The sequence below is a fragment of the Nematolebias whitei genome, chromosome 2 (assembly GCF_014905685.2).
Source record: "Nematolebias whitei isolate Nwh7 chromosome 2, NemWhi1, whole genome shotgun sequence".
In the NCBI taxonomy this organism is placed as follows: Eukaryota; Metazoa; Chordata; class Actinopteri; order Cyprinodontiformes; family Rivulidae; genus Nematolebias; species Nematolebias whitei.
In genome coordinates this window covers 36129395-36156784 of record NC_056499.1, presented here as the reverse complement: position 1 = coordinate 36156784, position 27390 = coordinate 36129395, and the positions used below count along the sequence as shown (strand labels likewise).

Below are 27390 nucleotides of genomic sequence, written 5' to 3'. Positions count from 1 at the left end.
CTACTACTACTACTACTACTACTACTACTACTACTACTACTACTACTTCTACTACTACTACTACTACTACTACTTCTACTACTACTACTACTACTACTACTACTACTACTACTACTACTACTGCTACTACTACTGCTAATAATAATAATAATAATAATAATAATAATATTATTAATAATAATATTAATAATAATAGCCTAAAATAAGTGTATATAACTGATATTCTTGCCTTTTTCTAATAGGTTTTGTTAACTGTTTTAAAGTACAGTACATCTGTATATATACTCAGTTCTTTCCATTTTTCAAACAGGTCAAAAATCTAGTTGCAGTTCTGCCGCAGTCTCAGTGATGTAACTTGTGTAACTTGTGCTTTTTGAAAGAAGACAGACTTGTACTTTCAAAGCATAGTATGAAAAAATATCACATTAACTGTCCTGTGAAAAAGTTTTGTAGTTGAAGTGCAGCATCTCTGCTGAATATTTCTAATAAATTGTTTAACTATAAAGATCAGAACATTTGAATGGAATTTGTTATGTTATGCTGTGATTGAAGAATACATTATTCATTCATTCAACCTTTTTTTATACAGGTTAGTCTCATTGAGTCTCGAGAACTCATTTACAAGAGAGACCTGATTCAGGAGCATTTTATAATCTACTGTAGGCGACTGTGATGTAGTATTTTTTTTAACTGAACTGGAATATTTGCTTAATCTGAATCTGACTGTTTTGGGCTGAGCTGGATTGCAGGTAATTTGATATAAAACAGACAAGTTTACTAGACTCTCTACAGCAGTGCATGATTCTGCACCATCAGAGGGCAGCACAGACCTGCAGAGGAGAGGAAACCGGAAGTGGTGAATGTCTGAATTCTGGCAGCAGGAGGCAGACTATCAGCTGTTATGTTGCTTTAGCTGTGTTTATTTTATTAGAAACAGTACAAGTTTATCCTGATGTGCAAAGTATTAGAGAATAATTACAATGTTTGGATAATAATTATAAATCATTAAAGGTTTTTTTTTTTTATACATATTTCCTTATCTCTAGTTTAAAATGTCTCAGAATAGAAAAAGAAAGCAAAACTTTTACAAGAACGTCCATTGTGACTTTAAGAAACAAAAATCAGAAGCTGTACTCAGAACGATTCATGGCAGGGTGTGTTAAGACTCAAAAGTAACTTTGGTAAACTTTTTTTAAACTACAACTTTCACTGAACCTCCTGTCTGCTGACTTCCTCCTTCACTTTTCTTGTCCTGCTTTTCCTCACATATTTTATAGATTATTTAGGAGAGCAAAAGTCATCTGCTGTCCATCTGGCTACTGTGCTGGGAAGAGACACCCCCACTCATTCCTCGGCTCCCCTAAACACCTGTGGACAATTCATTCTTTCTCCCTCTGCTGCCTTACATCACTGTTCCAGGGACGAGCTGCGGGATTCGGTGTCAGTTCCCCAGAAAGACCCCACTCTCTGAAACAGGATGGGGGGGGATGGGGGGGCTCAAAATTCTTACAGATGCATGCAAGTATGCAGTGCTTCCCAGGTGCTGCACACTGTCACAAAAAGAAGGGACTATGATGAATAAAGCCCCACATGCTCATCGCTTTGCTCCAAAAATACAGTTTTAGGATTTACATATGAGAGCAATGTTGAAATACTTTTAATTCTTAACTTTTCTTTACATATTTGGATAAGAAAAGAGTTGAAATGTGCTTTGAAGCACTTATTTTGAAGAACAATATTTTTGACCAGCATCACAATAACTATATCTCCTTATACCGTTTAGCTTGTGTGACCTAAATATTGTCACATCCAGAGGCCTTCATGCTTCAAGTGCATATTTAGAAAATTTACCATCCACGATTTCAAAGACACAAACATTGTTGAACTCCAAGAAAAAAAAAGTCTCATGCTTCTTGTTTTATTGGCGATTTTTTGAATATATAATTGTCAAACCATTATTATCAACATCTGTCTACTTTATTCCTTTTACCTGTGTCTTATGTGAGAAATGAGCACCGTGACCAGTCAATGCATTTTTTTTTTGTAATAATAAAACCCTCAGAGATGAAGGGAAGTTACCTTTTACTTGACACATGAGAGTTTAATCATACCTTATGTATCCACTTCATGAACATCATTCTCCAGAAGGTGAGGCAGTGGACCAAAAGTTGTGACACAAATCGGTATTTCTTTGTCTCGTTCATCCCACTGGGTAAAGTTTAGTTTGAACAATATTTTTTCATCAATCGTTGCTCATAAATATCAGTAATGTTAGTTCCCACATATTAGTTATGATAGTAACATGTTCATAGTGTGAAATCATTTAGCTGTGAACTTTAAAAATGTATGTGGCATTTTATTTTACACTTATTCTCCCAGGTCCAGTCGACAGTGGCGTGTCTGTAACTGCAGAGCTGCAAACTGGTTACTGTAAACTCTGGAATTATTAACTCAGAGTAAGGAAACTCAGAGTTTTCAGATTCAGAACGGTTTATTTCACAACTCTGAGTATCTTCACCCTGAGTTCTGAGTCCACTGCAGGAAAAAAGTTAACATTTTGACTAATAAGCTTTTTTGGGCAAAACGTGGCTAATGCAATTTCTATATTTATTTGACTCATCATAAAAATGTGGAAAAATGTAATTAATGGACAAACAGCGTGCACTAATTAAAACCTCCAAGGGTTTATCTAAGCTACAACATAATCAAATATGCGTCTGTTCTAACTGCGCTGCATCTTGTATACCTGCCAAGTGCATACTTGATGTACTTGGCATTAAGAAACAGCCTAAACCATTTTTCCTGCAACTGCCATGTTGAATTTGGGTATCAGAGCTCCATTAATGATGACTTTATCGCACGTGCATGAGCCTAACTCACTGGAGGGAATACACTGTATATCTTTTCTGTCTTGGGAATGCCTTGGGATCCCACAGGAAGAGCTGGGTGTCTCTGGGGAGAGGGATGTCTTGGTTTACTTCCAGGAAATGTTGCCGCTACAACCTGACCATAAAACAACTGGATGGATGGATGGATGGATGGATGGATGGATGGATGGATGGATGGAAGGATGGATGGATGGATGGATGGATAGATGGATGGATGGATGGATGGATGAATGAATGGATGGATGGATGGATGGATGGATGGATGGATGGATGGATGGATGGATGGATGGATGAATGGATGGATGGATGGATGATGGCTGGATGGCTGGCTGGATGGATGGATGGATGGATAGATGGATGGATGGATGGATGGATGATGGATGGATGGATGGATGGATGGATGGATGGCTGGATGGATGGATGGATGGATGGATGGATGGATGGATGGATGGATGGATGAATGATGGATGAATGATGGATATATGAAAAATCTTCATATAGACTCAGGAACAGTTGTGTTATTTATATTGAGCTGTACGTTTTCTTCTGAATCTCTGAAGTTCAGTTCATCTACATTGCTTTATGAATCCTTTAATAAAAATATATTTGTTCATAGTTTTTGCACATTTCTTATTTTAGAATTCTATTTTTGATTGTAGGACTTTTTGTAGAAAAGAGGAAGTAAAAAGGAACTTTATGTTAAAATGTCAGATGCAGCAGAAGTGATTAGTTTATGGAATCCAAATTGATATTTAAATATAATATTTAAGTCTTTAAGCCATGACAAATGTTTTGCTTTTAATATAGTTCTGACAGAAATTAACAAAATGATGTTAACACTTTAAATATTTTTTTTCTGCATCTCATCCTCATCCTCAATGTAATGGATATGGGATGGATAAATGAAGACCAGTTCTTATGTTATTTAAATTAAGGATTCATGGTATCTCTCCTGCATTACCTTCTGTGGCACATGTTTACTTCAACATTACTTCAACAGTCTTTTGCAGAAAAACATTTTATGGAGCTTTATTTTGTATGTCTCGTTGTCATGCCTTAGAAGAGAGTAGAAATATTAGCAGTAATCCAAAAACAGACCTCAGTGGAGGAAGTGAGCAGTCCATCTTTACAGATCAACCAGTTTCTCTGCTCAACTTTGTCGCCTACATACAGCACACAGGAGTGACTGAACTAACACATTATGCTGACTCTGAGTGGTACTAGATTTCTACATAGTGCCAAAATAATGATAGGGGCCCACTTGTCAGCACTTTTTTTTTAAAGTCCCTAAGTGATAAAGAGCAACTTTTCAGCCTGACTGATGTACAGTTAATGTGATGGTAGGTTGAATTGTTGAGTTATGCAAGGCTTTCAGCTCTTTATAATGGTGTGAAACCCAGGACCGTTGCATAACAGACTTATCCTCCTCGCTTTTTTAATGTAGGCCCAGAGATACTTTCACTGTCATTGGTCCATTTATATCTGTGTCTTTTAACCTCACCTAGCAGTAGTACAATGATTAATTCACCTCTCCAGTAACCGTGAGAGCCGTTTTCATTTGAGGGTAGTGTAGAATATGCTATTCTTCACAAATGACAACTTTAACCCTTCCTAAGAATATTACTTTTACAATTCTTTTTATCTTGCATGTTGGGTTATTGTTGGTTCTAAATCTCACCCACTGATTTGTTGTTTCATAGACAAAACGAGGGTCTTCTCTGTTACTCCATGATGTCGTCAGGTCTTTTTGTCTCTTTTGCTTGTCGTGTCTGGTGGTGTGGCGTGGAAGGGGTTAAATCAAAGTGAACTTAATTCAGGCCATTCTTCACACCACACCTTCTTTATTCTGTTTGATATAACGCTACTTTATAATGTAGCTGTTTTTTGTTTCTTTTTTGTATAATTTCTTCCATTACTTTCCATTTGTACAGTATATGTTTTTTAATGATTGTCTACTGTTGTCATCACTCTTTGTTTAAAATCAGGTCTCTCTTGTAAATGAGTCCTCGAGGCTCAATGAGACTGACCTCTATTAATAAAGGTTGAATGAATACTTGAACTCCTCCACTCAAGGCAGCACCTCCCCTACAACCCAAGAAGGACAATCCACCATTTTCTGACAGGAAAATCATGCATGAAACAGCATAATAGTAGCATAAGAGTAAAATAACAAATATTTTCTACTTATCATGGTTGTTGGGTTTGTTAGGTGTATTGTCATCTTGTCTTTTTGTGTTTCTTTTTTCCAGTCTTTGTTCTGTTAACAGTTTAGACGAGGTGCTGGACTGTCATGTCCCCAGCTGTTTTTACTCTGCAGTACACCTTTAAATTTCAGCCTGTCACCTGTTCTCTCTCCAATTCAACTCAGGGTACATAAGCTTTAACGTCTTTATTAATCACCGTCAGATCCTCATGAGTTGTTGTCATGGTTGTATCATTTATATTTTTTCTCAGCACCCCTTGTTTTTGGCCACTTGCCTGCTCTTTTAATTGTCTAAGTAAAACTTGAGGTTTATACCTGCCTGTTGGCTGCCTTCTTTTTTGCCTGTACACTTTGGACCACCTCATCAAACCACCACACAACTTTCACGCCTATAGTTTATTAAATCATCTTTGAATAAGATTTAAATAGTTTTTTTAACTATTCTAATGCTTATCTACTAACTTTGCTCTTTATGGTTTTCACAGTTTAGGAAGAGCATTTCTGATTTAGCACTCACATCATTGACAGACAAAATATTGTGAAGAAAAACAACCAGGTCAGGCTCTTTCATTACATCAAAGCCTCAGCAAAGAAAAAGCAGCATAAAAACAAATATATCTGGTTTTGAAACTTTGGTTTATTGCCAATAATCAGTACTGTTCTCTAATCAAACATTTCATGAACATCATCAGAGTTTTTTTTAACAGTGATCAGAAGTTTAAAGCCTGTCACAATGTTCTGTCTTTTACTGCAGCAGTGGGTGTTTCCAATGATAAACAGAAACTTTACACATCATATTTTGTTTAATTCTCACATTTTTCTTCCAAGAAACAACAGAAAAAAGAAACAAATCAGTGCATCCACAGTAGCAGGATTGGTGAAGTTATTCATCATGAAGTTTGGAGCTGGATGATATTTTCAAAGCGTGCAGCGGACAGAGCTGAATGCTAATTCAAGTCAATTCAGTTTATTTATAAAGCGCCAAGTCACAACAGAAGTCGTCTCAGGGCACTGAACAGAAACATTCATATATAAAAATAATAATTTAACATTATTTATCTGAGGAGCAGACTGCTTTGAATTTAACTTCATCGTAGACTCTCATCTTGAGCAAGCATGAAGGCGACAGTGGAAAGAAAAAACTCCCTCATGAGGAAGAAACCTTGAGCAGAACCAGGTTCAGGACAAGCGACCATCTGCTTCAACCAGCTGGGTTTGAGAGGAACAGATACACAATGGCAGGTCAAGAATCACATGTTAAGTTAGAAATAGTATCAAATGAAAACTATTCAATTTTAACAATTCATTTAAGGAAATGAGGTCAAATTGTCCTCTACTAGTCTAAGCTTAACCTCGTAAGACCCTAACTCTTGCATGACATGTATTAGTAATTCTTATAATGTCCACATTGGATGCCAGGTCCTAGTAAGGCAGCATAACAAGCCAACCCTAACTATAGGATTCATCAAAAAGTAAAGTCTTAATCCCAGCCAAAACTGGATAATGTGTCAGCCTTACAGACAGAAATTGGAAGTTGGTTCCACAAGAGAGGAGCCTGATAACTAAAAGATCTTTCTCCCATTCTGATCTCATGAGTCTGCTCACAGACTCATGTTCATGTTTGTGCTTATGTTCAATGTTTTTATGTTATGAGTGCTTAGTGTATATTTAGTTGATGTTTTTCTTAGTTCATATCTTAGATGTTATTACTGTTGTTCTTTTACATTTTATTGTTGAATGTAACTGGGACCTTGTGTACATAATTTCACTCCACCACATGTACCACATGAGGTGTGAATGACAATAAACTCTGACTCTCTCTCTGAAACTCTCGGGACCACAAGTAAATCTGCAGTCTGAGAGTGAAGTGCTCTGTTAGGAAAATATGGAACAATAAGATATCGAATAAAAGATGGAGCTAGGTTGTTGAGGGCTTTGTAGGTTAGAAGAAGGAATTTGAATTAAATTCTGGATTTGACAGGGAGCCAGTGGAGAGAAGCTAAACCTGGAGAGATATGATCTCTCCCACTAACTCCAGTTAAGACTCTGGCAGCAGCATTTTGGATCAACTGAAGATGTTTTGAAGTAATGCTACACAGCATTGGCCCCAAGCCGTCCTGATCAGGTGTTTGAGTGAGTTAGAACTGCACAGCTTTGTCATTGTTATGTACAGTTGTAATGGTTAGTGTAATTACTCTGTCTACTGCAGCAAATATTCTAATCTAAGTAGTGTCCAAGCGTTTACTGTCATATAAATCGCTAAATGAACAAACCAAAATGATCCACTCACCTGTATGTGGCGCTCTGACAATAGACTCAGAGCACAGAAACTTCAGAACAAAAGTGTGTCTTTATTTTCTATAAATAAAATGAACAAACGTTGAAACAGTCTATGGTGGATTGTTGAAGTTTTTACTAAATGCTTCACCGTTTCATGGGTGGAATTGAAGAAACCAGGCTTGACAGCTGTTAGACACCATCAGATCACGAAGGTGACAGCACTCCAAAATCATAACGTTTTTCCTCTTCCACTAAAACCAGCCAGGTCCTTTGTGTGGGCATGTTGGACAACTCCTTTTTGGATAATTTATGGGTAAGCTAAAGGCTCTGAAGTAAATAACGTCTGTGATGCAAACATAAGAAGAATATTTTACAACCTCTGCATCATGTAGTCCTGGTTTAGGTCAAGAATAAGGTCGAGCTAGAGTAGATCGTGTGTGTGGCCTTTTCACAAACAGAAAAAAAAAATGGAATTGTGTTGTTGTTTTTCCAAATTTCAATATTTTTCTTAAAAGCTCATAATTTCAACTAAACTCATTCAAATTCAAAATGATAAAACAGTCCTTTATTAATGCTTTATTTGTTGGCTAGTACTCCAGCTGTTAAACCTGATGAATTTCAGGATCACAGTTATCAGATCAATTTGTTACCTGCTCAGTAAAAACATTGTTCTGACAATGAGCACAGGAGCCTTGGGTTTGCACGAGTGCAAAATGTTGTAAAGAGCTGACAAAAACGGACGTGCTCATGAAAATCATAATCTCATCTGACTAAATGTTGCAAAATGTTGCTTCTTTAGACGTTTCCCAAAGGAAGCTGTAAAAGAAACAGCGTTTCAACACAAATGTTTCCGAACAGAAAATAAAGAGAAACCATCTGGAAAAATGTGTAACTTGAATTTGATTTAGTTGAACGGGTGAAGTGATTTTTGTTGTGAAATGAGCATCTCTGGACTCTTCTCTGATCAGGAGTATCTGTTTTTAAGAATTACTAAATTAAAACTACAAAAAACTGTTTAGAAATGTATAAAATACATTTAAATTTTGTTGTTTTGCAAGTAATTCTCCTGTGTTGTACGCTTTTATATGTATGTGTGTGTGTGTGTATGTGTGTGGGGTGTGTGTTCATATGTGCCTTTATTATCAAGCTCTACAAACAGTGATAACCAATACGTGATTAATTGCATACATTTTTTCTTTTATTAATTTAATTGAAGTAAAATGATCAAATAAAGACTCTTGCAAACATATGGCTTTTTATTTAATTGGAATGAATATTGTTTCGTTATTTCAAAAGAAACAAACACTTATCAACAAGTATTAGCTTTTGCTTCTTCTCTGTTTTTTTTTTTTTTTTTTTACAAATCTAAACAATTAACAAATGACATTTTAATGTGACATTTTGTATTTAAATACAGAAAGAAAGAAAACATAAGATAACCAAGCAAAACCAGAACAATAAACCACAGTGAAATCATCAGGAATGTACAACGCATGTTTTTGTGAATTAAAAATAACAACGTAACCAAAATAAAGGAACAGACGTAATGCTAGCAATGAAAATATTCTATTTAATACAGTATATTTTTGGCTTATTTCAGACAACAAGTTTATTAATAGAATTTACAGTTCAGTAACAAGTTTGTTTAGCAGTTCTGTATTTTTGGGATGCTCATGTGTGGGACTGGCATGATAAAAAGCTTATTCCCCCCATGAATTTTATCAGTGTTTGACTCGTTCACAGTACATGCTTCAAGCATCCAGACATCTTTCCACCGATTGTCCAGTCAGTCGGCTTCCCTCAAGACAGAATCAATAGAAAAGCAACGCCTCATTTCAACTTAGTCTAATGAACAAAACTTTTTATTAACATGCAACAAAATTCCAGTTATTTATGAGACTTGACACCTACAATGCTGTCAATCAAAAAGGAAATGAGTAAAGACACAGTGAGCCCCTTAATACTGCATATCTCTCAAAATGAATACAGATGTTGCTATACATACTAAACTGAGAAAAATCTTTGGTCGATATTGGTAGTAATTAAAATAACAGTTATTAAAGACCAATCATTTAACACCTTTACAATAAACTATTGGTCAAACTCACAACACTACAGCCTTTTAACAAGGAGTCTTACTGAAAGTCATTGATTAAACGAATAAACGAATATTTGTAGAAGTTACTTCACAACTGCTTTGGATCGTTCTATTAAAATGTACTTGCATAATTAAGTTTCATAATTTAACTCTCACTGGGACAACGACAACAACAAAAATAGATTTGAACGGGGCGATTAGGGAAAATTATTACAAAAGAGAGAAGCCACTTTACAACAAGACTCAGTTACTTAAAGTAGAAATTATTTTACAGACATGTGATGACATTAAGCAATTATACGTGTTGACGGAATTAATATTTGTAAAAACTGAGAGATGATTGCAACATTAATAGCATTTGATGCCACTGATAGGTTCCCAACTGTTTGATTGTTTCTCTTGTTCTTTTTCTTTTTTCTCTCCTGAAAACATCAAAAGTGTGTGGACTGTGGTATTATTTCCTAAAAGTGCTAGTTTCACTTTGTGACTCACAAAAAAAAAAAAAAAAAAAAAAAAGATGAAAAATGCATTGGCATCTGAGATCAAATCTTTACTCTTGGTCCATGGTGGTACCTGAGTTAACAGAAAGGTTCCGGTGTAAGTTCGGGTTCTGGCTGTGCCTGTTTCTGCTTCTCACGGAGGAGAAGGACGTGTCACAGCCAGGGACCTTACACTTGTGGAGCAGGCGCAGATGAACAGTTTTGTAATGTGCCCTGAATGTTCCCTTGTTGCTGTACACCTTTTGGCAGACGTGACATGTAATTGGAGATCCACCTCCACCTCCCTGAGGCCCACTTTGTCCACCCCCACCACAGCCCAGGTTCCTGTCTTCCAAGTCCTCACCCCCTGGCATTCCCGCACCAACTCCATCGCAGCTTTCATCACTGTCATCTATGGGAAGCGCCTCCTCACCTTCGTCAGCTGCCTCCCTGTCTTCGCTGCCGGCTCCGTCAGAATCCCAGGATGACTGAGCGTGTCTGCTGTCACGAGGTGGGGCAGACGTGGAGGTGCTCAGGTCCAAGACCGTCCCATCATTTCTATTTCCACCACCTTCTCCTCCTTCCAGATCCTCAAGTTCTGCAATGGGAGACACCTCGGCGCTGCTCAGTGCTGTAGGCGTTTTGCTCATGGGAAAGACCAGTCCCATTCGGTTGTGTCCTCGGAAAATGACAGAAGTATGATTCGTCTGGTCTCGATGGGGAGAATCTTTGTCTTGGCAGGTGTCTGGGACAACAGAGTCTCTGTCTCTGCATTGTGATGAGGGTGAGCAGAGGGCAGTGGCTGGGGTAAGTGAGTCTTTGGTCAGCAGCTTGTGGTGCAGGTTTAGATTTGCACTGTGTCTACAAATAAAAAACAGATTGAAATCACACGGTGTTTTTATGCTCCCTAAAAGCAATGCAAGAAGCTGTATTGTATTATTACATCACATTTGTACAAACCAGACAGAGATGTGGGGTAGATAACATTTTCTTTGTAGTTGTGTGAAGAGAGGAGTATTTCACTGTAACTATAGCATTGTGAGCACATGACAGAACCTATTGTACATGTGTTGTACCACAAAAGCGCTGAAACTTTACAATAACTGCAACAGGTTTTCTGTGACCTCCATTTAAGAGCAAATTTCTTTGATCTAAAATAAGTTTGATCTCAAAAGCTTGACAGCAGTCCAAGTAAATGCTTGAATTATACATTTCTATGCCTTTATTAACCCCTGAAAATCCTTTATTTAGATATTTACTGTTGCTTACACAGAAAACTGTGTTGGAAAATGGCTCACAGTTTGATGCAACACATTCTGTGTAACACATAAATTGCAAAATAAACCATATCAAGAGAACTAAGTTCCAATCTGAAGCCAAAGTAATCCCACTTTAGTTGTGTGTACAGGTGATTCCAGCTAAAACAAAATATTCTGGATGCTTTCATGAAAGCAAAGGCCAGTTTGTGAGGTGGGGGTCAGTACACACAGGCCCATTCTCGCTTACCACCCATCTTGTGCTGTTTCTTACTATAAAGGCTCCCACAGACTTGTGCGGTCCTCAGGCCGCGTGGAAACTGTGCACTCTGTCCGCAGAGGGTTGAGACTTCATACTTGAGCGTCCACCCTGACCGGCTGCAGTCAGCTCCGCAGGCAAGGGGCATTTACCTTTGGGACAAATTGAGTTTGCCCATTGGTCATTTGCTGACACGCCTACTGGACTGATTGACAGGATGCCAAAAAAAAAAAAAAACGAGAGCTGGCAAGCGGCAGCGGTGTTCTGTGTTTATATGTTGGTAATAAAAAGTTCTAAAAAAAAAAAAACAGGGAGCGCTGGCCCTGCAGCCCACACATCAGACCAGCCCACACAGGAAATCTCCAGACCTTCCCGCAGCCATGCTGGGCCTGATTTTAATTCGCTCGTGACAAATTCCTTCATTTGTCACAATTTCAGTCATGGCGTCAACGGACGAGGAGGAAGAGATTACTTGCCTCTTGGAGAAAAAACAAAAGAAAAGGCCATTAAACCAGATCAGGGATGAAGAAGGGAAATTTTAATACATTGGTGTTGCATACAAAACAGTCCGTCGCCGAACAGTTCATTGTGAGACACCGAGTACACGTACGTAAAAATTGAGCTTTGCACGGACATGCCCAGCGGGCGTCCGCTTCGAGTCTAATCCGGTACGCGTGGATCTCTGCAGACTGACGTACGCCCAAGTATGTGCAAGCCTTGACTCTTCTCATTATGCTGGACCCCAGAATAACTGGCTTCCTGTATTTCCTCTGGACTTGACCAAGCCATACTCTAGATCTAAAGTTCAACCACCAGGCACTCACCAAAAAGCATACAATTTACTCAAATGGCTATAATTTTAATTTTAAGTTTGAGTTGTTTTAGATGATGTTATTTAGCTCTAAATGGGCCCTCTTCTAAATAGTTGTTAGTTTGATCTCATCATGAAAACTCTCTGTTACTCTAAATATTTTCTGACTTCTGTCTACTGAGTACATGTATATTGCACCAGTTACTCAAGCATACTTCATACAACAATAAATCTGAACTATCTGTTCAGGAGTGAAATGAAAAAGTAAAAGCAGAAGATTGCCCATCCTGATATTTATGGGTCACAGTTCCATTGCATAATGTCAACCATACTCTACCAAAGAGTGACTTATTGAAAAAGATAATATCTCATAATTTTCTTTAACAGCTTTTGTTGATTGGTACTAATGGCTTTTGGAATTTGCTGGACAAGAAGGTTTGCAAAGAGAAACTGCTCTGCATTGGAAGGCCACAAGCTGAGATTTGAAACCAAACAAATAAGCAACATGGTCTTTTAACATATGTACATGAACACCAAAAGTTTGTGTTCAGTAATCCAGGTATAAAATCCAACAATGTTCAGTCAGGTCATCTGGACGGTTTCTTTCTTTCTTTTTTTTTTTTTTTTTTGAGCTGAGACGTTTCGCCCTCCATTCATTCATATGTACACAAAGTTACAAACTCAACCAATTAGGTGCCCAACTCCCTCACAGTTTGTCAGAATTGTATCCATATGTTATTAAAGCAATACATTTTGGAGCCATGGACCATTAAACTTAACTTTTTCTTGTGAGACAAGGCTATTGTTATCCATTAGTCTCATAAAAGTCACATATTTTGAAAGACTAAATAAACTGCCAGTTGTAACTAACATCCTTAGGGTGGTTTTTATTTTTTATTTTTTTACTTCTGAAACTAATATTGCACACATCTGATCATTTAAGGCAGAATATTAAGAAAACAAAACTTCTTCTCACCTGTCTCTGCTTCGGCGAGATGGAAATGTGGCATTGCATCCGTCCACCGTGCACATGTGCGTCTCCTTCAGGTGGACATTTTGGTAGTGCATCTTGACGCTATATGGGTTTTTAAAGGTCTTACTGCAGATCTCACAGTGGTGTGGAAAGTCTGTATCAGAGTCAGGGTGAGACAACTCTGTGTCCCCATAATCATCTGTATACCCATCATGTCCTCCCCTCTCTATGAGTTGAAAGCCACTCCCATTAGTCAACTTGTGATCATCTTGGTTCCATTTAAGCTCTGAGATCTTGTCAGATATGTGCAGTGAGGTAACGTGCTCCTTGTCTGCAATCTCTTTACTGCCATTGGTTTCCTGACAAAGTGAGTTGTTGTCACAGTGGTTTTCTAATGACCTGGTTTCTAATGTGGAGGATGTGCAGGTGATGACCCCGATATCTGTTTGCTTTGGCCCTCCATGTTTGTCTTCCCTCTCCACTGAGTGCCAGTCTAAAGTTTGGTCATTCAGATGTTTGGTACTCTCCCTTTCCTTTTCATTGCCAGTGTAAGCTTCTCTTGCTTCCTTCTCTTCAGGTTGTCTTGGACACACATACCTTTCTCCTTGGCTACCATTATAGATGTCTTTGTCCTCATCTCGTAAAAGAACTTCGTCTTCAGAACTACTCTCCATATCTATCTGCTCATCTTGCTCAACCATCTCTTTTTCAATTTTTATTGGCATACTTGACTTACGAGATTTTTTCTTTGGTATAGGGTCTGTTATACAGGGCTTGGGCGCTGTGATGGGTTTAACAGGTACAGAAGATGACAAAATAGGTAGAGAAGGTAGCGTTCCTGGTGTGTTGGCGAGCTCTGCTGGTGTTACCAGGCTTCGATAGAAAGGCAGGACTGGCTGTACTGTTTTCAAGTTAGGAAAGAGAATGCCACTCTGGCCTATACTAGGGAATGAGCTGCTGTGGATTTTAGGGCTACTGTCTACATGACTTACCATGTAGCTGGGCATGGACTTGTGACTTTCTGTAGAGCAGATGGACATCTGACTGCTGTATTCAGCCCTCTTATCTCCTTGAGAACTTTCATCAGCAGACAAGCTGCCTCGCAGATCTTTGTCTCGATTGTTTCGATTCATAGGCATGTGCAGTCTAGGATTGGGGTTAGCACTATGACGATTGCGACTGCGGAGTGAGCTGAACACCATGTTGCAGCCTTCGATTGTACACTTGTGCTTGATTTTAAGATGTACTGCATTGTAATGGATTTTTAGTGTGCCTTTGTCATAAAATGTCTTCTCGCAAGCACTGCAAAATACGCGACCCTTCTTCAGAGAGCCTACACCCCCTGGGACCCCTCCACTGCTACTTCCGTTTCTTTCTAGAGACCGCAGCTTTCCATCAGGTGACATCTGTGGAGCATCAGAGCTCATGGAGGGTGTACATGGTGTGGATGGTCCATCTGAATAATTGTCACTGGCAGAGAAGTCTTCAGCCTCAATTTTTGCACTTGTGGAGAGATTATCCATCGCCTTTTCTCTACTTTGATCTAAATCATTAGTGAATGAAATGGACCTGGAACCTAGAAGGCTACTGTCTGAGGAATGTGAAATAAGGAAGGGGTCATCTGTTCCAAGGTGGTTCCTCCCATGATCAGCTGTCTTTTGACTTTGCTGCTCTAATGAGGCACCACATGGCTGCTGGTGCGGTAAACGTTGCTGGTGCTGCGGTTGAAGTGGCGAGTCTAAAAATGGTGCTGGCACAGAGCCCAACAGCTGGAATGGAAGCATAAAGGCCATGCTGTTGATAAAGTTCTCAAAGTGGTGCATGCTACTGCCACTCATCTTCTCAGCTTTGGATGGAGAGAGGTTGGCAGCAGTGCGAGGTGTGTTGCGCTCAATGAAAGTGCGGATATCTGAGTTGGTGCGGGTGCTGGGAACCAACACTGCCTGGCCCTCTTTGTCCTGCAGAGCCATGAGTTCCACAATGGATTTGGTTTCACCAAAACGCAGGAATTGCTGCAGAGTGACAATCTCCTCCTCAAAGGTCATAATGGCCCATCGGTCCAGCACCTTCCCAGCAACATCCTGTGAAACAGTGCAGAAAAAGAGAGAATGCAGTACAAGAAACAGGTAAGAACAATATCATGAAACAGATTAGGCTGAGTAGGAAGTGATGAAAAATAACCCAGTAAAAAAGACACTGTTGCACATTACAGGTCTGTTTTCTTCATTGAAATTTTACGGATTTGCTTGCTACAGTGATCAGAAAGTGCTTTTTATTGATCAAGCAGGTTTTCTCTCTCTCTCTCTCTCTCTTAGCCCAGCACTAATCACATGTGAGATGCAGTTCTTTGAAAGTAAGGAGCAGCTCTTGCTTGCCATAACCAAGATTAATATTTTATCACAGAGCATTCATTGGGTGTCTGTCAAGGACTCCGAGATAGCATGAATTAAACGCAGGCCAGCTTGAATACTTGATGATGATCGAAGTGAGATCTTGTGCTGGCATAGTGCCTGCAGCCTGAGCCTCAAACAGCTTGGCAGCAGTTCCAATGGAAATCTGGAGCAAAAGACATAATATTTACAAATCTACCCGGCACAGTCTAGAGACTTCCCAGAGCTGATGGAACCACAGCAGCAAGCTGGGGGCATCTACAGGCTACCAGAAAGGTTATTGACTTTGGTTGGCTCATTACATCTCCATCTTTGTTCTAAGCCACGCTTCTTGACCTTCCTGTCTGCGTATTCCTCCCTTTTCCCTCAGAAATATTTTCACTTTCAGACGTTATATACATCAAAGTGTACAGCTGTGTTTTTCAGGTGTCTGACACAGCATAAAGGCATACACAGTTTTTCTTATTCCGTCCAACTCTTGGTAGGTCTTTTGTTCACACTACAAAGTACATAGTCATAGAAATACTTTCCATTTTAATGTCTTTTAAATGGAAAGTCTTTATAATCGCATTTTTCTGGGTTTTATACACTTTACTTTAGTAATTGTGAAATGGGCGCCGAGTACTTTGGAGAAGCAGATGACCTTCAGCTCATACATAACTCTGCCTAAGCTCACTCTGTACAAACACATGCAGAGAAAATTTGGAGGTAATCTTTATATTAATACTAGTTTTAGAGTCTTATTTTCACTTGTTTACTTATTTATTGAAGCATTTATCCCTGAGAAGTAAAACAAAAGTTGATATTTAACGAGACACACCTCAACGTTTCAATATATTTCTTAAATTCAGAAGAAAGGGTATACAGTAATCCATTGAATGTTATGAAGTCAGAATGTCAGAATGCAGTAAGCACTTTTGAACATATCTTTGCAACTTGTGTTAGTACCGTATTTTCCGGCATATAAGTCGCAGTTTTTTGCATAGATTTGTCAGTCCTGCGACTTATACACCGAAGCGACTTATATGCGTTTTTCCATATTCGTAATGCAATTTTTGACTGACGCTTTAAATTTCTAAGAACTTCAACAGCGAGTCCTCCCGTGCGCACTCGCTTCACTCAGCTGGTGCAGGCAAAGGCACGCTGGAGAGCTAGCGGCTCTGGCTGCAATGGATGGACGGTTTGCGCAGCGATGCACAGGTGAAATGAAGTTGTTCTGACCATTAAATAAATGCATGATAAACATGAAGTGTCAGCGGTGATGTATAATAAATGCACTTATATCCCAAAGTGACATATGTTTATTTCCTCTTCATGATGCTTTTTTTGACTCATGCGACTTATACGCTGGAAAATACGGTAATATATATGTAGGATAAAAGTGTTATTCAGGCAGTAATTGCATTCATGTGATTTTTGGAAATACAATCTAGAGTAGCATTCCACGTAGCAATGGTTTTAATCTTAAGTCTCAAGAGACTCATTCTACAAAATGTAAATTTATTTTGATTTCTACTTCTTGAGCTGATGACTTGAAGCATTAACTGATGAAGGCATGATTATAACAACAAATCACAAACAGAAACAGAAGCATGTGCAGGAGCCTTCTCACCTGGAGCACGTATCCTCGTATGTAGTCTTGCAGTGTCCAGTCAAGTGCGTTAAGAATCTGGATGACCTCCTCCTGCTTTAGGACAGAGAAAAGACGGTCTAGGAGGATTTTCAGGCGGATCGGGATGGCTTGGGTGCCGTACAGCATCAGGCTGCAGATGTCGAACACTACATTGGAGTGCACAATCTCCACCTGGCTGCTCTGGAACATGTGGTGCACCTTCAGCTTGCTCAGGGCTAGAATAAATGTGCCAAATTTTACTGGATTAAATTTTAAAAAATTATGCTTAAAGCACAAAAAAATGACAGAACAAGAAGAAATAAAAGTATGCTTTAAAGACGAAAAGCAAGAAGAGTGCTAGAAAAGGTATAAGCATAATTTACACTGTATAGGCAATATAAAGTTAACAAGTGAATGAAAAGGACAAAAATCAACAGTTCATATAAAACCCACATTACATAGTCAACAAGATTCATTAGTATTCTGCCATTGAAAGCAGGTAAAGTTATGATTTATTTACAAGAATGTTGAAATAAATTTTGTGCAAATACCCACGACATGATATACTGACAAGATGACTAGTTTAGAATTTTAATGACGTATCAAAATTTATCGGAAAAAACAACTGAGTCAAAAGGGAACGCAGATTAAACATTGCTGTTTTTAAATTTGTGGGATCTGCAGTCACAGGAATAGACAGTACACCTCTTTCAATTCTGGGGTTTTACATGTCAGAGCATAATAAAAAGGATCAGAACTTTACCAGGTTTTAAATGATCAAAATATAATCTTAAGTGTACAAAAAACACACAGTAGAGTCCAACATTTTTGAAACAAAAACAAAGCCAAATTTGAAAATATTTGGAAAACGTGTCCTCATTTCTACTTTTATAGGATTTAGGAGAAAATGAAGGAGCTGCTGCTGAACATGACTTAGCTTCACAAAGTTCTTTCTGAATAAACCATGAAACATCTGAAACGATGTTCTGTAGACTGATGAGACCAAAGAAGACACGTTTGGACTATGTTCAGAGAAAGCTAGACACAACTTATCCGTATTAAAACCTCATACCAGCTATCAAACAGTGGTGGAGGGGTCATGATTTGGGCTTGTCTTGCAGCCTCAGGACCTGGACACTTCAAGGTTATGAGCTCCTACTTAGATCAAAGTATTCTACAGTAGAGCTGCACGTGAGACCACCAGTCCGACACCTGAAGCTCGGCTAAAATGGAGTCACGCAACAAAACAACAATCTCAAACACAGCAACAAATCTACAGCGGAGGGGCTGAAAAACACAAGTTGCTGCAAAAGTCCAGTCAAAGTTCAGTTCTTGACCTGATTAAAATGCTGTGATGGGACCTTAAGAGTGCCATGCAGAATTAAACGTCTGCAAACCTCAAAGAACTGAAGAAATGCTGAGTACAATGAGGGAGATGGAAAGTCAACAAGACTTCAAGTTACTGCTGCTATAAGTGCTTCTAGAAGCTGCTGAATCATTGGGTGGATGTGATTTTGACCCACAACTTTTTGTTAAGTATAAGTGCAAGTGTTGTCATCACTGTATGGGAACATACAACGGCAAAATTAGTTCTCTGCATTTAACCTTTCACACTTGAGATAGATCCAGGTGGAGCAGTTGGCAGGTGCCCGGGGAGTAATTAGGGATTTGGTGTGTTGCTCAGAGACACCACCACATGTGGGCATGGCGAGGAGTCGAACCGCGGCTTTCTGGTCCCAGGCCGGCCGCCCTACCTCTACACCATAAAATGAATGACATGACGAAACCTTTTTGTGTGTTTTGGACACTTATTAGATTTTAGAACCTGGTTAACACCTGGTAAAAACAGATGCTTTTAAAATGCCTTGATGTGTAAATCCCCAGCATTGAAAGTGGGAGGAGTTTATTTTCCTTTTGACTGTATATCTAATAATTTACAACAGTTTAAAATAAAAAAACAAGGTTTTAGGATAAATTAATTCCTTTATTTAAAACATCTCCAATAACGGTGCACAATCAAGTGTTTCTGTGTGTTTCTCTCTGTCTGTCTGTTAGTAAAATATCTCATGAACCAGTTGACAGATTTTAATGAAACTCTTAAAAATGTGCATGTGCATCTACAGCTGGTTAACATTTGGACTTCAAGATGGTCATAAGAGCTAATCTGCCTAAAAGCACAAAAGTGACCATCACTGATCCATTGATACAATTATTGACCTAAATTTGATGTGTTATATCAGACTAACACTCAGCACACTATGTGCTAATGATGACAAAATTATAGATTTAAAAAGTGGCATGCAAGGCAATGGGTGATAACTGTGCTTCTTGCCACTGGTCTAAATGAAAAACTAAAGTGTTTGTTCTTTAAATGTCAAGAGTTTGTTTCGTGAACGTCTCAGCTATTTTCACACCAAAATTTACTGCAATTTTTGCAAACAATCCTGAGCTATAGTCATGTCTGTGTTTGCAAAAGTTCATTGGATTTAGTGGCCATCTTGAATTAAGTTGATTCTGAAGCATAATCATGAATGGTCTGATGATTACTTTCTGAGGGTTTCGTTAAAATCATTTGAGTGATTCCTGGGATATTTTGCTAACAGAAAGACAAACAAACAATCACACACATACAAAGGCAGTTAGAAAATTGCTTTCATGAGAGCAATTTTGAAAGCAAATGCTTTCATTGCAGATTTAGAGTTGTTGTAACTGTACAATAGAAACAATAAGGGATACATTGTAGTGCTGTTTGTTTGGAAATAAAATGATCCTCTATGTTATGGGGCCACCACTTATTGAAAACCTAAAGTCATAATTTAAATCAGTATATTTATAATTATATTAGCTTTTACTGTCTTCTATAGGAAAGTATTGTTCATAACTTATCACAACATCAGGTGCATAATTTTGTTACACTGCAATGAGGCTGTTTTATATTTCTCTGCTGTAGCGTCCATAAGACCCACTACACAGAAAAAGACTGGCTGAACAAGTGAACATTCGAAACCAGTATTGAAAAACAGACAAAAAGTTCAACAATGCATCACAACTATTTGTTTTTACATTGTTTTCCAGTCTTTCCAACCAGTCAGAAACCTTTAATAAGGTTCTTACCGTGTGCCACCCAGCCATGCTTGCAGTTTTCACACTGCCTCCTCTTCAGCTTCCCCGGTTTGAAGCAGTCACAGTTGCAGTTCACCAAAGTGCAGCAGATAGCCTGTAAAATTTGAATAATTACCATTATTTTCAAAAAGAGAGGAAAACACAACAGGTAAAATCAGTACCGTAGTTAAAATTTAGCATTATGTCTTAAATAAATAATAATGAATAAAAAGTTGTGTGTATATATATACATATATATATATATATATATATATATATATATGATGTTCCTGCAGAGGCTAGACAAGAGTGGTGAGTATTTGTTATTGCATCTGCTCTTATCAGAGACAGCACCATATAAATGTGCAAATGTTGTGCTTCCCAAAGACACTGAAAAAGTCAATAGAACATAGCTTTTTTCATGATTCTCCTAAAGGAAATAATTACCATTCATTTTTTACAAATACACACACATATTTGCATGTATAGTAAACAGTCTAAAGAAAATATATAGTTGTACAAGGAACATAAACTAGCATTTCAACTTAAAAACAAATAAAGTAAATTATCTGTAGTGGAGGTGGGAGTTGGATATAGTGAAACAGGGCATCAGAGTTCAGTTAATGTGTGCCCACAAGGTAAAGACTGTTTTTCACATTTGCAGTGTGACATTTCAAGGTCATACCATATTACAGAGGATATCATCATCTCATCATGCTTTGAGATAAGTGTAACCTGCTGTTGTATCTGAAAATGTAAATACTGTATTAGTAGGATGTTGGAGTGTGTAGTCATATAAAGGAGGTCTGAATGGTACTGAGCACACATCCATGTGGTGCTCCTGTGCCCAGGGTTTTAGGCTTGGGCAGGTGTGGAAACAAAGTTTCACAGTTTATGGTGACACTTGGTCAAAAAGTCCTTTATCCACAAACACAGGTGAATGCTGAGACCCAGTCACTGTAGCCTCCTGATCACGTTGCTGGGACGATGGTATTGATGGCTTGAACATACACTATAAACAGAATCCTCAGCCTTTGTTCCAAATATGGCATTGCGGTGTAGAGGACTGTGTCTTCAGTGGATCTGTTTGAGCAATGATACATACCTGCTTCCCTCATCCTTATTTTTCTACACTCCATTTGTGGTTTTTATATGTGTTTTAAGGTTATATTTGACAACACAACATACAAGTATTTCAAGTGATTTTGTCCCCTGTTGTGTGTCAATCTTAGCCTGTTTCTTTTCTCCGTAAGAACGAAATTAAACAAGTTCTTGTTTTAGCAATACAGCTGAACATGTCCCGTATACCCCAACAAGTGGCCACACAACCACTTCCTTTACCTGGCTCCAAAAGAAACAGAAAAAAAGGTAAAAGTATCATCAGATTTAGGATCAAAGCTGCTGTAGTTGGTGGTACATGTTGGATACTCTGGAGTGGTTGTGCTCTCGCACCTATCTCCCTCTGCATCTATAATGTATGAGCACTTGGATTTTAGTGAGCTGAATGTCTTGCTTCTTGCTAGTGCTCACTCCCTCTCCACAGGCAAAGAAAGAGAAAAGTGTGGGTAGATGGCTTCCTCCCCCTCTTCCTCTGGTTCTGCGCTTGAGGCTGAGCTTGTTCTTGTAATCAGGAATCCCATTATTTCACCTTGCAATAACCTCTTCTCATTAACATGAATAAACTGACCAGAAATGAAGCTGGCGGCAACTGGCTGGCCTCGAACCACAGCTGAGTAACCTCCAGTCTCGTGATGTCTTGCTTTTCTGTTCTTTTTTTTTTTTTCCCCTTCCTGTCTCTGTCCAGTTTGGACAAGCAAGCCGCCACGAGACAACTGCTGAGGTGTAAAAACCCTTTTGCTCATCTCTCTGAGACATAATCCCATCATTACAGAGTAGCGAGACCCAACATGGCCAAATTAGTTTAATCCCATCCCACTGTGGGTGCACACACCCCTGCTGCTGTTATCCCTAATATACATCTCAATCATGTGCCCTGTGCACACACACATGCGCACACACATTGGGTTTCAGAGTGTGATGCAGTCGTTTATCTTAATTAGCGATTCATTTCATGAGTTCCTGAGAGGAAGACAAAAAAAAAAAAAGAAAAAAGAAAGGAGGCACATGCCCCGCCCTGTCTCTTTCCCTTTGCTGTTGTCACAACAAAGCCGTGGCTGTTCACATGCATCAATGGAGCCAATGACAAGAAGACTAATTGCACAAAATGATGTGGGTCCTTCAGCGCTCTCCAAGCCACAGCTAACAGAGTAGCTTTTTGATAACACTGAGGTACGCCTACACAATATCATCAGCAATGCTCTCCTGTGCACCTTGATCACGCTGCACCTTTTCTAATGAACGTTTAGGAAGTACAGGAAGTTCAATACATGTCTAACATTGCATGGCAAAGATCCTCCAACTACATGACAACAATAGCACAATCTCATTTGTATTGAAGAAATAACAACGTTGGAAGACAGAAGGAAAGTCTGAAAAAAATCAGTGTATGAAGAGCATTTATTGAAATAAATGATAAATATTGATCAGTTTTGTCATCTGTTAGTGTCCATCCTTGACCCTGTGAGTCTGCCTACATGTTTCCATCACATCTCAAGGGTCCATTCTGTTTCCTGACACTTCAACTCCTGCTAATGAAAGCTGTGAAATTTAGTGTCACAATGTAGACCTGCTTTTGTGTGTTTGTGCAGTGGGGTGCACGTGCGCTTGTGTGTGTACTTGAGAGTAAAACAGTGATGAAAAGTCAATCTTGTTGGAAACGAGAGTGAACGTCGTGTCATGAAATCTCAGTCGTTTTTCTTCTTCTGACACGATAAACTCGAACAGCCTTGATTTGGCTGAGGAAGTTAAGTGATGCAGAACCATCTGCAAATATTCAGTGTTTTTAATTTATTTAGTGTTAGAATCTATTTAGTTTGTATGTTCATTTTAATTCTGCCTCCAAGTTTCAGATTAATAATCTGCTGCCTCACAACATCAAGGGTAAATAATCAGTTAACAAAAAGATGACACACCTGACCGTGACAGGAACTTATAAACTGCATCAAAAAATTGCCATATTAAATTTTAAAATAAATTTGTTTTTTATACACAATGAACTATTTAAAACACACTTGATCAGATTCATGTTGCAGCTTATGTGTAAAAGCACATTTTATGCAACATGTACTTCAGTTTTTTTATTGTCGTTTGTTTTGTTTGTTATAAATTTTTGAATCAATGTCAACGCACAAACTGCAGGTAAAGCTCGAAACCTGAAATCTGCTTTCTGCCTTTTTAATGTCAGTGCTGCGTAAAAACAGACGTGAAAACACTGGATGCATTTTCAACATGGGAACACTGCACAAAGTGAAAACTGCACTGCTTGTATTTGAACGAGAGTTAACGAAAAAATCTGTCAGTGTAATTTAAAGTTGAAAATCATTTTGTGCATGACTATAAAAACTGTTCACGCTTGAAGTTACTAAGGCGTGGTGAACGTCCACTATTCTAGTTATTTTCCATCAGTTCAACAAAAAGGTTTAAACAAATAAAAACATCCAAATAAATAAATAAGTGCATTGATAAATAAATAAATAAATTGTTAGAGATTTAGAAGATGTACCAGTTTATGGCTTTTGAGCAAAGTTTTTTTTATTTTTTTATTTTTATAATATGGCTGTAAAATCAAAACAATTGCTGATACATATTTATTTATTTATAGCAACATTTAAGGTACAAAAACAAATTCACACACAAAAAAAAAAAAAAAGATTGCAGATTTTTAAACGAGTGATTTATCCAGAAAAGTCTCAGGAATTCAGTGGGAGGACTTTTCTCCAGGAACTGTTCAGATATTCTGCTAACACTGCCTTCCACTGATAAAGCGTTAAACAGCCACCACGCTCTCCTCCACTCTTCAGCATACGTGTGACATGCATGTTTCTGTCTATTTGCTCAATACAAGTAAAAAAACTAAATTTATTCTTTAAAAAAAAAAAACTATCAAGCTATTCCTTGTTTTTATTTTGGCTGCTCCCTTCAGTGGTCACCACAGCAGCTCATCTGTCTCCATCTGACCTCCTCTGTCCCACCAACCATCTTGTCTTCCTTCAAACATCCATGAACCTTCTCTTCTATTCTCCATCTTCAACATCCTGTCTTCTGAATATCTGTTCGCTCCACCTGACCCGTCTCTCTGATGTACTCATTTCAAATTTCGTCCATTTTGAAAATGTCACCATCTTTACCTCTTCCTCTTATCTCCAAACCATCCATCACAGTTTGTAATCAAGCTGACAGGAAGATAGTAAAATGTAAACTTGTGGAAAATGCTTGCTAAAGTTACGAAACACGAGGTGGTCGACAGATGCCGCAATCAAACTCCAGCTTGGGATTTTCTTGGAAATACAGCAGCAGGTTAATAACCCAAGAGTATATTTTTAGTGATGTACATCAACATTAAGCTAAAAAGCTTGTCTGTTTCTGTGTTATTTACTGATGTTATGTATGCACCCACTCAATCCCATTCAGGTGGCGGGACATGTCAGTCCTGATTTGGGATTTTTTCCTAAATTAAAGCATAAAACAGGTTTAAAACAACAAAAAAAGGAAAAAAGAGACAACATGAGTGAGACCACTGAGCCCAAATCCAGCATGAAAACCTCTTGATCGAAACTCATCCAACAATCACACAAACAAATCTGCTACATGTTTCAACACTGAAACAGACAGGAGACAGCACAATTTTACCTGAAGATCCATGAGGAAAGAAAAAGTTGGCGTCTTTACAACAACAAGTGAAGAAACAAGGAGATGAGCTTGTGGCAGGGAGAGAAGAGGAGGAAGAGCAGCCAAAGTTTGGATGGCGTTCTGGTGTTGGTTGCTTCCCGTTAGTATCTCAGAGGGAGTGTTTGGCTCCGAGAGGCAGTAAATGAGAAGAACAAGTTAGTACACTGAAGCTGAGAGAGTTTGGCTTCCAGCTACGCTCTGATTAATATCACATCTCCCTCTCTTCTCGCCTGCCTCTTGACAATCTTGTCACATCTGGCTGACAAATCCTTACAAGCCTTTTGGTGGCAGCGCAGGATAAATGCAAAGGATGGCTGCAGTTGTGTGTGTGTGAGTGTGTGTGTGTGTGTGTGTGTGTGTGTGTGTTATGGGGTCAGGGAGGAGCAGATCACTGCTTCAGGAGACACTCACGGGGGTGAAAGGCTGGAGAAGATTCACTCATATTTCCCCCACCCTCACTTTGTCCCCTCATGGGTAGACATCATGAAGCTCATGGAGTTTAGCTCAAGTTGTCACCAAACAAGTAAAATAAAATAAAAACAGAAAGACGCACAAAGTGCATCACCAAAAGGATGAACCGTAACATCAACTCTGAATTATTTTCACTTTGAGCTGTACACCACGTGTGTGTGTGTGTGTGTGTGTGTGTGTGTGTGGTGCTGAGAGGCCCTGTAGTGCTGAAAGAAAACAACAGATATTTACCAAAATAAGAGTCAATGAGAGCAAACAACAGATCGAAGAGGTGCGACAGCAGCAGGACTAAAAAGATGAGAGGACGTTGGAGGAAAGATGTTTTGCTTTTCATCAGTTCTTTCACTCACAAACACACAAAGATGGAAGAACCGCTGGAACTGTTGCTCTTTAACGTTCAAGGAATATTCTGCCAAAAATTGTTTTATTGCTTTCATTTCTTAGTCAATTGTATTCCGTAAATCTTAATTTTTTGGAACAATTTGCAGATTATTATTGCTTTTTTGGTTTTATTTTATCTGACATTAAGGTTATTTTATCACAAAGTTTATGCACATTTGGGATTTTTAATGCACGTTTTTAAGCATTACGATAATTAAACTTTAATTAATGCAAATGCCAAAAAGATGCAGATGCTGCAGGTGTAAAAAAACAAACCATGCGTACCACATATTTATTTTTCTTCCTGAGTGATCGATGGCAGGCTGTACCACACACAACTTTTCATTCATTGAATCTAACGTCGCCACAGCTTTCAGTGAAAGTTTACACACAGACTGTGTCGTTTTGTTCCTGCAGGAAGTTAAAAGTGATTGTGTCTACGTTTGCAAAAGTTTCCCTGCTTCACCACACAGACAGAACAGCTGCTTCTGGACTGCAGAAACATGAGATATTTCTTAAATCATAATCCAGTAGTGTGTCCATCAGCCAAGAGTCCTGCAGGGTGTGTAGCAGTGAAGGAACAGGCCCAGGTAAGGCGGGGAGACACCTTAACCTTCCCTGGATCACACTTTCCTTCACAACAGACAAATACTGTTCCTCTGATAATAGTGCAACTGGTGATCACAATAAAGTAATAATGCACGTGTAGGATTCAATATGCAGTAAATAAAAAGTATACAAATACAGTAATAACATGAGAGTTAAAATAGCAGATCAGAGATGAAAAAATAATACTTAAAAAAAAAGAAGGTATTTTCTATGAAGTCTTGTAAGATGTGCCCCCCCAGATCAAAAGTGCTCTCATTCTGTGGTCTCTGTTATGTTTAAGACCGAAAGCGTTCCAGCTCATCTTGAAACGTGAGCGCTTTCATGCAGTTGTGAAAACTTGTGAGCCTCTGCCTCTTTGAAAAATAATTTCAAATTTAATTTCACTGTATTTTACAAGAAAACAGATGTTTTCCCCCAGTAAAAGTGACAAAACCTATTTTTACATCTAAAACTGACAGCAGAATAACAACATGCCTCTTTGCCCAGCTGATCGTGGAAGGTTTTAAAAAAGAACTTGTCTGTTTTAACTTGTGTATAAAGTGAAAGAGTGTCTGCACGTCTCCCACCTGACCCCCCACCCCCCTCAACCCAACCTCCCCCCAGTGTGTATCTGAGATGATGTGAGCAGGCAGGGAGACTGAGAAGAGCCGACAGCACAGAAGGAAAACGGCGTCTCTCTCTTACCTCAGCCATTGTCATTTAGTCGAAGGTTTCCAAGGAGACCGGGGAGTTTGCCATTCTCTGAGAGTCCCGCTGAACAACTGCCTCTAACTCTCCTGTCCACACAAGT

General features: G+C 38.7%; 1 protein-coding gene across 1 annotated transcript; it reads right to left on the bottom strand.

Moving 5' to 3' along the window:
- Nucleotides 1-9953: 9953 nt before the first annotated feature.
- bnc1 (basonuclin 1) lies at nucleotides 9954-27355 on the bottom strand. The gene is made up of 5 exons (XM_037691414.1): nucleotides 27285-27355; nucleotides 20364-20466; nucleotides 17250-17485; nucleotides 13251-15328; nucleotides 9954-10809 (listed from the first exon to the last, which is right to left on the bottom strand). Exons 1-5 carry the CDS (start codon nucleotides 27297-27299, stop codon nucleotides 10020-10022), a joined length of 3222 nt encoding a protein of 1073 aa, XP_037547342.1. The 5' UTR covers nucleotides 27300-27355; the 3' UTR covers nucleotides 9954-10019.
- Nucleotides 27356-27390: the final 35 nt, after the last annotated feature.